The following is a 9,607-nucleotide window of genomic DNA, read 5'->3' as shown; positions in this document are numbered from 1 at the left end:
AAAGTTTCAAATATGAAGATCACAGATACTCCTGTATAAAAAGATGACCTAGGCTCGGCGCCTGTGGCTCAAGCGGCTAAGGTGCCAGCCACATACACCTAAGGTGGCGGATTCAAATCCCCAGCCCAGGCCCACCAAACAACAATGATGGCTGCAACCAAAAAATGGCCGGGCGCCTGCAGTCCCAGCTACTTGGGAGGCTGAGGCAGGAGACTCGCTTGAGCCTAGGAGTTGGAGGTTGCTGTGAGCTGTGATGCCATGGCACTCTACCCAGGGGGATAGCTTGAGGCTCCGTCTAAAAAAAAAAAAAGATGACCTTTGTGAAGTCTGGTATACTAATAGGAATATTAGCTCCAGATCAAGGAAGATGGAAGTCGATGGAAGTCACTTTGTACACTCTCCTATTCAGACCTTATATAGAGTGTCATGTAGAGTGCAGGACATCATTTTTTGAAAGAAATATTGATGAACTGTGGAGAGGCCAGAGGTATGTGAACTTATTAGGCCTCAAACATCTCACCCCATTCTGCCAATTATGTCTTCCTCCTATATTTGCTATTCCTATCTACTAGCTAAATACCTAGTTGTGAGTCTCCTGAACCCTTAACATCTATTAAGCAACCATATCCCAACTGGTCGTAAAGTTCTAAATGTTCCTCAGATGGATTTCTTAAATCTGGACCTCCTCTTCATTCAATAGTATCTCTGCCTCGTCTTAGAATATAATTGGCCTACTAACTGGTCTGTCTGCCTCTAGTCTTTGTCCTCCCCATTGTCATCAGAGTTCTTTGTGAAATATAATTTTGATCCTATAGTGACTGTATTATTTATTGTCTATGTTGGACATTGGAACAAAAGAGGCTCTATTATTATTATTAGAAGAAGATGGTATAAACTGGGACATACCATTAAATTGGAATGTATAGTCGCTAATCATATATTTCCCTTAAAAATCTCCAATAATTTTCCATTGCCCATACGAAACACCAAACTGTAAAACATCTAAGGCCCTATCTTTTTCTTCTTCAACCTCACATGTACTGGGGGCTTCAGCCACATGGCCTTCTCATAGACCCACAACATCCCTGCTTTTTCTGGAGCCAGATTGGTGGGTTGGACTTCCCAGCTCCTCATATGAGTTGTGCCATATTAAGCAGGTTACTCAGCCTCCCTGTATCTCAGTTCTATAAGACGGAAATTTTAGGATTAAGGGGGATAATACAATAGAAAACCTTTAGCATAAGTGCCTAGAACATAATAAGCTCTACTATCTTTAATTATTATACTATCTCTCTAAACAAGAGCGCTAAGTTTGGAAGAGACTGCTTCTGTAATCCTGTGACACCAAGATGAGACCAGATGACCTCAGGCCCTCAAAGCTATACAGGGACCTGGCCAGGGATGCGGGGGTGGGTGTATAGACCCGAGAAGGCGTCCACATCAACGATGTCCTTAATCCTGCGGGTTCGCGAAGGTTCCACGAGGTCCTTGAAACACGCCCGCCAACTGCAGCCTGAGGCCTCACTTTCCTGGCCGGCCCCAAGGGCGGGAAGCCTCCAGCGCAGGACTAACCTAGAGGCCTAACGTGGGCGGAGGAAACCCAGCTAGGCCGGAAACGCCGAGAACTGTTTCCGGGTCAGGGGGTAGGAGCCACCATGGAACCTCACGGGGTTGCAGGGCTGGCGGATCCGCAGGCCGGCGTCTAAGCCTAGAGGGGTGCAGCGTGGCCAGCGCCTCCGGGGACACGCCAGCCGGTCCTGAAGGCCCGCGGCCGCCGCCATGTCGGTGCTGGGCGAGTACGAGCGACACTGCGATTCCATCAACTCGGACTTCGGGAGCGAGTCCGGGGGTGGCGGGGACTCGGGCCCGGGACCCAGCGCCAGTCAGGGGCCGCGAGCCGGCGGCGGCGCGGCGGAGCAGGAGGAGCTGCATTACATCCCCATCCGCGTCCTGGGCCGCGGCGCCTTCGGGGAAGCCACGCTGTACCGCCGCACCGAGGTAGCGGCCCTCGGCTCCCGCCTTCCCCCCAGCGCTGCCGGGCCGCCGCCGGCCTCTCCTGCCCGGTCCCGCTTTCCCTGCGTCTTGAGCTTAGTCCTCACTGAGGTGTTTAGGCGCCCGTAGGGCATATGTCTCAGGTCTTCTCCACCGCTCTGCCAACTCACCTGCACTGGGAACTGGTTAGAGCATAGTTTTACTAGACTTTTTGTTTGATTTGGGGAACTGAGCAAGTCACCGAACCATTTCTGAGCTTGTTGCCTGTCTGTGGACAAGGAAAATGGGCTTAGTGATAATTACCTTAAGTCTTTTTTTTTTTTTAGTTTATCCTGAGAAGCCAACAAAGATGCTTTGCAGAGTGTAAATTAAAGTAGTTAACAAATGTGAGATATTGCCAAAACTTACTTCCTTTCATGCTATTGCCAAACTTCCATCCTCTCCAAGATGAGGGTGGAAGGAGTCAGGGTTATAACTTCCAGATTCCTACAACTGTAACTCCACTGTCATTGTCATTAAGTTCAGAAGTGATCACTCAATTGTAGGCTCTTCTTGAAGATCATTGGGAAGATCATTGTGTGTCAGTATCTTTGTCAGTGTTAATCCTGCAGGGTGTATGCATGGGAAGTACTTTACTGGTATATTTTAAGCCATCAGTTCTAAACTTTTGGTGGGATAGGAATCTCTTTGAGAACCTGACGTAAGAAAAGTAACCTTCCCCCCTTCCATCTACTTTTGTATATATGCACATCTTTGGAGAGATCCATGGATCACTAAATCCCAAGTTAAGAATGTATGCCAATCTAGAACCTTGCAGTGGTGGTTCTACGTTCAAAAACTAACCATAAACTGGATTTGATCACTAAATTCATAAAACTCTGGCTTTGGGATAAATAATGAGAACTTGCTGGAGTCGCTGAAGTTGATTCATCCATAAATCTTCTATTGGCAGTTCTGGTGTGTGTTCTAAGCCAGCATTCTTTGAAGGCTGAAAGATGGAGGAGAGAGATGGTTGCAAGAGAATATTTTGAAGTGTTCTTTTTTATCCTGATGCCACATAAATGTATGGTGTTAGTTATTCTTAGTAGTCTATTTTCTTAATTTGCACTCAATATGAAAAAGAAGAGATAAGATTGATATTCCTACATTTGGATTCAAACTAAAGTCTCACATCTTTTTGCCTGGGCCTTGTCATAGTTGTCCTGTTGAACTTGATTACTAGGTTTGTTTTGAGTTCAAATTGATTCCACTTTCCCGGAACTGCATAGCATTGTCCACATCAGCAAATATTTATTACCTCTGTGAATTTACAAAGATTTGATTAGAAGCAACGCTTTTCCTCTAGAAGTTTATATTTCAATGGGAAAATAAGTTAATCATGTTAGTAAGCAAAGAGCATTTAAGTTGTAGATATACATAAATTAAGATAACCAACAAATATCATTTTAGCGTATGAGCTCTGAAAATTAAGGGAATGGTTACATTGAATAAATAGTATAGTAAAAGATTCCTCTGGGTCTTTTCCAAACAATTAAAGGTCATGAAGAGGCATTGAAAAGGATGGGACGGATTATATAGGTAGGGCTGCTCCAGTATCAGTAAAGAATTATATATACTTAGAAAAGAGTCAACATTGGGAATTTTAGGTCAGTTCGTGAATAGAGGAAAGTGTGATAATAAAAGTGTGACAGGAGATTACGGAGTTGCAAAATGGGACATGACAGTTATTAACAAGAAAGGATAAATAAAAATTATTATAGGAGTCTGAATTTATATAATTAGAGGCAAATTTAGTATTTTAATTTTATAGGAATCTGTAGTCAGCTATAGATAACTGCTCTTCAGTTCTTCAGTATTCTAGCCCTACCATCCCCATCATGACCAGCAGTCTATCATAGTGTCTTGATATCCAGTCTTTGAGATCTACTCCCAACCCATACTTTTATCTGGAACTGACATCATACAAATTAAGTATAGCAACAAAATAACATCTTAATGCTTTCCTTTCCCAAGGCCTGTAATAAACTATAACATTCAATTGTATACAGAACCTGTAACTAAAATCTGTTGAAAGGAAAAAAGTAAAAGGAATCAGTCTCTGCCCCTCTAGGAAGTTTTCTTTCTAGGCGTAGAGATGAGGGTGTGAATTCAGTTGCTGCCAGGCAGGAGGAAAGCACAATACCTCTGTCATTGTGTTGTAGGATGACTCACTGGTTGTGTGGAAGGAAGTTGATTTGACCCGCCTGTCTGAGAAGGAACGTCGTGATGCCTTGAATGAGATTGTTATTCTGGCACTGCTGCAGCACGACAACATTATCGCCTACTACAATCACTTCATGGACAATACTACCCTACTGATTGAGCTGGAATATTGTAATGGTAAGGTAGAATTCAATAGGACTTCCTCAGGCAGAACGTTCTTATGCTCATACTTACTTTAAGGAGGAGAGTACAAGAAAAGGCATATACAGTGATAAAAATGTTAAATGAATTTCCAAAGTTTAAGAGAAATATTTCAGGCCTTAGAGAGTTTTGTTTGTTTGGTTTTTTTAGGTAAACATGATTCATTTATTTATTGTTTCAGGTTAATTTGACTGTACAATGAATTAGGTCACAACATTTGCATTTGTTAGGTAGAGTCCCTCCTATAATTGTGTCCTGTGGCTTTGGAGAGTTTTGAAGTGATACACAAAATAAGGGGAGGGACTTTCCCCTGCACACTCAAATTCTCCCTTGTGATTATAGTTCTGTCTTCAAATTATTTCTTTGGTTGGATTTTACACTTATTTCGCAAGGTTTTACCTCACGAAATGACTTTAGTTATCCATTAGGCACAATATTTTTTTTTTTTTTTTTTTTGGTCACCCTCAGTAGAGTACCATGGCATCATAGCTCACAGCAACCTCCAACTCCTGGGCTCGAGCGAGTCTCCTGCCTCAGCCTCCCAAATAGTTGGGACCACAGGCGCCCACCACAACGCCTGGCTATTTTTTGGCTGCAGCCATCGTTGTTTGGCGGGCCCGGGCTGGGGATTCGAACCCACCACCTTAGGTTTATGTGGCTGGCGCCTTAGCTGTTTGAGCCACAGGCGCCGAGCCTAGGCACAATATTTAATAAAATCTTTTTTTTTTTTTTTTTTTTTTGGTAACACTGTCTCTGTTGCCCAGGCTAGATTGCCCAGCTCACAGCAACCTCAAACTCCTCACTTCAAGCCATCCTCCTTCCTTAGCCTCCTTAATAGATAGGATAACTACCTGCCACAACACCTGGCTCATTTTTCTGTTTTTAGTAGAGATGAGGCCTTAGTTTTGCTCAGGCTGGTTTCAGACTCCTGAGACTAAGCAGTAGAGTGCCTTGGCCTTCCAGGGTGCTAGGATTACAGGCATGAACCACCAGGCCCAATCATTAATGGAGTCTTATAGGTGATACCTAGTATTTATTTGTATTGCCTTCAGCTAAAGCTGTCCTGTTGAAAAGTGGCCCCAAAGGCTTGGTGCCTAAGCTCAGTGGTTAGGGCGCCAGCCATATACACCATGGCTGGCGGTTTCAAACCTGGCCCTAGCCTTAGCCTGCTAAACAACAATGACAACTACTACAAAAAAATAGCTGGACATTGTGGCGGGCACCTGCAGTCCCAGGTACTTGGGAAGCTGAGGCAAGAGAATCACTTAAGCCTGAGAGTTGGAGGTTGCTGTGAGCTGTGATGCCATGGGACTCTACTGAGGGCAACATAGTGAAACTCTGTCTCAAAAAGAAAAAAAAGTAGCCCCAAAATTACAACTAAATAAAAATAATGTGTAGAAAGCATGGCCTTACTTACCTGGTTTCTGATTTTTTGGGATCATTTTGCTTGTATGGTAGCGTTATTGTCTAGTTGTTAAGAAAATAGGCTGTGAACCCACATCCCAATTTCTGCTGCTTTCTAGCTCTATAACCTTAAGAAAATTCTCTGTGCCTCAGTTTCTTCATTTTTAAGTGAATTTGTTGATAACAGTAGTTCTTTCTAAAGTTGTTGTATTAAATGAATATGTAAAGCCTATAGCACAGTATTGGTATATAGCAAGTGTTTAATGCCTGCTACACTAGCTGTTATCTTTATCTTACAGAGAACCCCCCAGAGCCCTTTCCCTGAACTGCATAAGGAAGTCCTGATGTATTCTTTGCTTATAACTTTCTTGTCTAGACTCATGTATATCATGATTGTTTCTGGTTCTGATCAGGATCAATGTTAAATATTCAAGATCATATTACAGAGTTTGAAGTAGCAGAAGCCCTAAGTAGTTAATGTCCTTTGTAGTTAGGAGGAACTAGAAGAAATGATACATTCATTGAAATTCAGAGATATTAAATTTCAGGGAAGAGAAGTTGTAAAAACTTAGCCAGGACTAAAGTGTGAGTTATAATTGTGGGTGGGAAGTAAGTTGAACCATGATCACTTGGAATTTGTATTATTTTCTAAAGGAAAGACAGAAGCAAATTCATACTTACTTCACAGGAAGGAATTAATAAAGGGAGTAGTTACTGGAAACAATCTAGGAATGGACCCTAAATTAAGGGGAAAGTTTTCAGTGTAAAGTAGAAAGAAAAAGAATTTGTTTATATACATCCTGTACATACAAAACACTGCATCACAGGTATAATCCAGATGTTCCATTAGTCCCACTGAGAGAATTGTTACAAAAATATTACAGATTCCTTAATAGAAACTTGGGAAAGGTAAATCATCTGATTTTGAAGATATTTTGCTAATTGGGGGCTACAGCTACGAGGATGGTCATTAATCACATTTTTCTGAAAGCCAAGAGGGAAGTAGTTTCCTGTGGACAGAAAGCAGAATTCTTCATTTCCTTTGGTTGCTTGTTAAAACCCTATTAGAACTCAGGAGGCTGAGGCCAGAGGATCACTTGGGTGACAGAGTGAGACCCTATCTCAAAACAAAACCCTGTTAGATACAAGATCCAAGCTTTGATCTCTGTTAAGAAATTTAACCCTTGGCTCCGCACCTGTGGCTCAAGCAGCTAAGGCAACAGCCACATACACCTAAACTGGAGGGTTCAAATCCAGCCTGGGCCTGCCAAATAACAATGATGGCTGCAACCAAAAAATAGCCAGGCATTGTGGCAGATGCCTGTGGTCCCAGCTGCTTGGGAGGCAGAGACAGGAGAGTCACTTGAACCCAGGAGTTGGAGGTTGCTGTGAGCTGTGATGTTAACAGCACTCTACCCAGGGTGACCCTTGAGGCTCTCTCTCAAAAAAAAAAAAAGGAAAGAAAGAAATTTAACCCTGTCTCTTGTTTAATTCCAGGAGGAAACCTGTATGACAAAATCCTTCGTCAGAAGGACAAGTTGTTTGAGGAAGAGGTAATTCCTATTTCTGTGGAAGGAAGCTAGAATTATAATGTTGTGATTCTTATATTCTAATTCTATGCTTACTCTTTGAACAGTGAAGAGTGTTTTTTTTTTTCCTTTTGTTCAGACTCTTCCCTGGCTCTGACATTCATGAGAAAGGAAACCTCTAACAAGGAAACTTTCTCTAGTGCTTCTTAAATGTTTTACCTCCACATCATGGTTCTCTATGGGCTTTCTTTCCTGGTTCTGTTACTGCATACTGGTATGCCCAGTTTTCTATAGCTTTGTATTCTTCCGGGGTTTCTTTCCACAAATCTGCTTCACCATACTATATTTCATGTTGCCATTCAATTATTTTATGATAACCTGTTGTTTTTTTCTTTTTTTTAACCCCTACACATTTCTTTGCTTACTCAACCTACAATTAAAAGATGTTAAATTGTGTTGAATTTTAACCTCCGGTTGCAGTTTCCTTTGTTGTGTGTGTGTGTGTTTATTTAAGTGGAGCTTTTTATTTCTAATCCAAACATAATTTCTTTTGTCTCTGCAGATGGTAGTGTGGTACCTATTTCAGATTGTTTCAGCAGTGAGCTGTATCCATAAAGCTGGGATCCTTCATAGGTAATCAGTAAAAAATTTATGTGATAGATTCCTTCCCACCAATCTAACCTCCAACCTGGGTACATCCCATCAGCACTTTTTTCTTTCTTTTTTTATTTTTTTTTTTTGAGACAGAGCCTCAAGCTGTCCCCTTGGGTAGAATGCTATGACTTCACTGCTCACAGCAACCTCCAACTCCTGGGTTCAAGTGAGTCTCCTGCCTCAGCCTCCCAAGTAGCTGGGACCACAGGCGCCCACCACAATGCCCGGCTATTTTTTGGTTGCAGCCATTATTGTCGTTTGGCGGGGCCCAGGCTGAATTTGAACCCGCCACCTTAGGTGTATGTGGCTGGCGCCTTAGCCGCTTGAGCCATAGGCGCCAAGCCTAGCACTTTTATTTTCTTGATTAAGAAGTCTTAATTTTTCCATTGATATAATTAGGAAAGGAAAGAGTAAGTAATGAGGGATCTTATCCTCACTTCTTGAGATGAAATTGTGTTTGTGATCTAGGAAGAATCTCCTCAATAGCTGAGTACCACTCAACTTTTTCTTTTACAGATATTTTAGAGTTCAATTTGTTAATTCATCAGTAAAGCCTAGAAGGCACTATCAGAAGTAATATTAGTTTGGTTGGAATTTATGGTAAATGTTCTCTCTGAACAACACTAATTGGTAATTGTTTTTAATTCTATAACTAAGTTTTTTAAAGTTAAATAAAAGCCTATTTATTTTATAGATGTAAATTTAATTGTACAAATTTGGCAGGTCTTTGGGGATAAAAAGAATTTTCTGTTCATTTTTAGCTTTAGAAGAAAACCATTATAAGAACACTTTTACATCATTGTACCCTTCTTAAATGAGTCATTGACCATTCCAGCAATTAACTATAATATACTAGAATTTCTTTATTCATTCAGTTATGTTCTTTTTTCTTTTTTTGGAGACAGAGTCTCACTATGTCACCCTCAAACTCTTGGGCTTAAGTGATTTTCTTGCCTCAGCCTCCCAAGTAGCTGAGACTACAGGTGCCTGCCACAACACCCGGCTGTTTTTCTGTTGCAGTTGTCATTGTTACTTAGCTGGCCTGGATTGGCTGGCCTCCGTGTATGTGGCCAGCACTGTAACCACTGTGCTACAGGCACTAAGTCTATCATCTATTTCTTGATACCTATTAAATGGCTTTCTGTTGCGTGTTGTAATTTTCTTTTGAAAAAGTAACAAAGTAGGCTGGGTGTGGTGGCTCATGGGGGTACTCCTAGCACTCTGGTAGGCATAGGCAGGTAGATTGCCTGACCTCAGGAGTTTGAGACCAGCCTGAGCAAGAGTGAGATCCAGTCTCTAAAAAGAGCTGGGCATTGTGGCAGGCGGCTATAGTTCCAGCTACTGGGGAGGCTGAGGCAAGAGAATCGCTTGAGTCTGAGCATTTGAGGTTGCTGTGAGCTATGATGCTAGGGCACTCTACCCATGGTGACAAAGTGAGACACTGTCTCAGAAAAAAAAGGAAGAAAAGAAAATGTAACAAAGTATATTGTTCTGGTTTATTCGCATCTTTCAAGAAAGGAAGCCAAAGTGAACCAGGCAGAGTTTATTTTGTGATTAGTTCATGTGATTAATTCATCATTAAGAAAATAGCCATGGCTTGGCACCTGTGGCTCAGGTGGCTAAGG

At 41.9% G+C, this 9,607-nt stretch overlaps 1 protein-coding gene across 3 annotated transcripts in view; it reads left to right on the top strand.

Annotated features, from left to right (window-relative positions):
* Positions 1-1,620: 1,620 nt before the first annotated feature.
* NEK9 (NIMA related kinase 9) overlaps positions 1,621-9,607 on the top strand; it is a 51,755-nt gene continuing 43,768 nt past the window's right edge. For all 3 annotated transcript variants that reach the window (XM_023511547.1, XM_003786919.1, XM_023511548.1), the window contains exons 1-4: positions 1,621-1,998; positions 4,194-4,371; positions 7,297-7,352; positions 7,891-7,961. In XM_023511547.1, coding sequence (XP_023367315.1) covers positions 1,780-1,998; positions 4,194-4,371; positions 7,297-7,352; positions 7,891-7,961 — 524 coding nt within the window. In that variant the 5' untranslated portion in view covers positions 1,621-1,779. The remainder of the gene's footprint in view (positions 1,999-4,193; positions 4,372-7,296; positions 7,353-7,890; positions 7,962-9,607) is intronic.

The sequence above is a fragment of the Otolemur garnettii genome, unplaced genomic scaffold, assembly GCF_000181295.1.
Source record: "Otolemur garnettii isolate 467f Iridium unplaced genomic scaffold, OtoGar3 scaffold00020, whole genome shotgun sequence".
NCBI classification, from domain to species: domain Eukaryota; kingdom Metazoa; phylum Chordata; class Mammalia; order Primates; family Galagidae; genus Otolemur; species Otolemur garnettii.
Note: the sequence above shows the minus strand (reverse complement) of the source record. Positions and strands in the feature narration are given on the sequence as shown.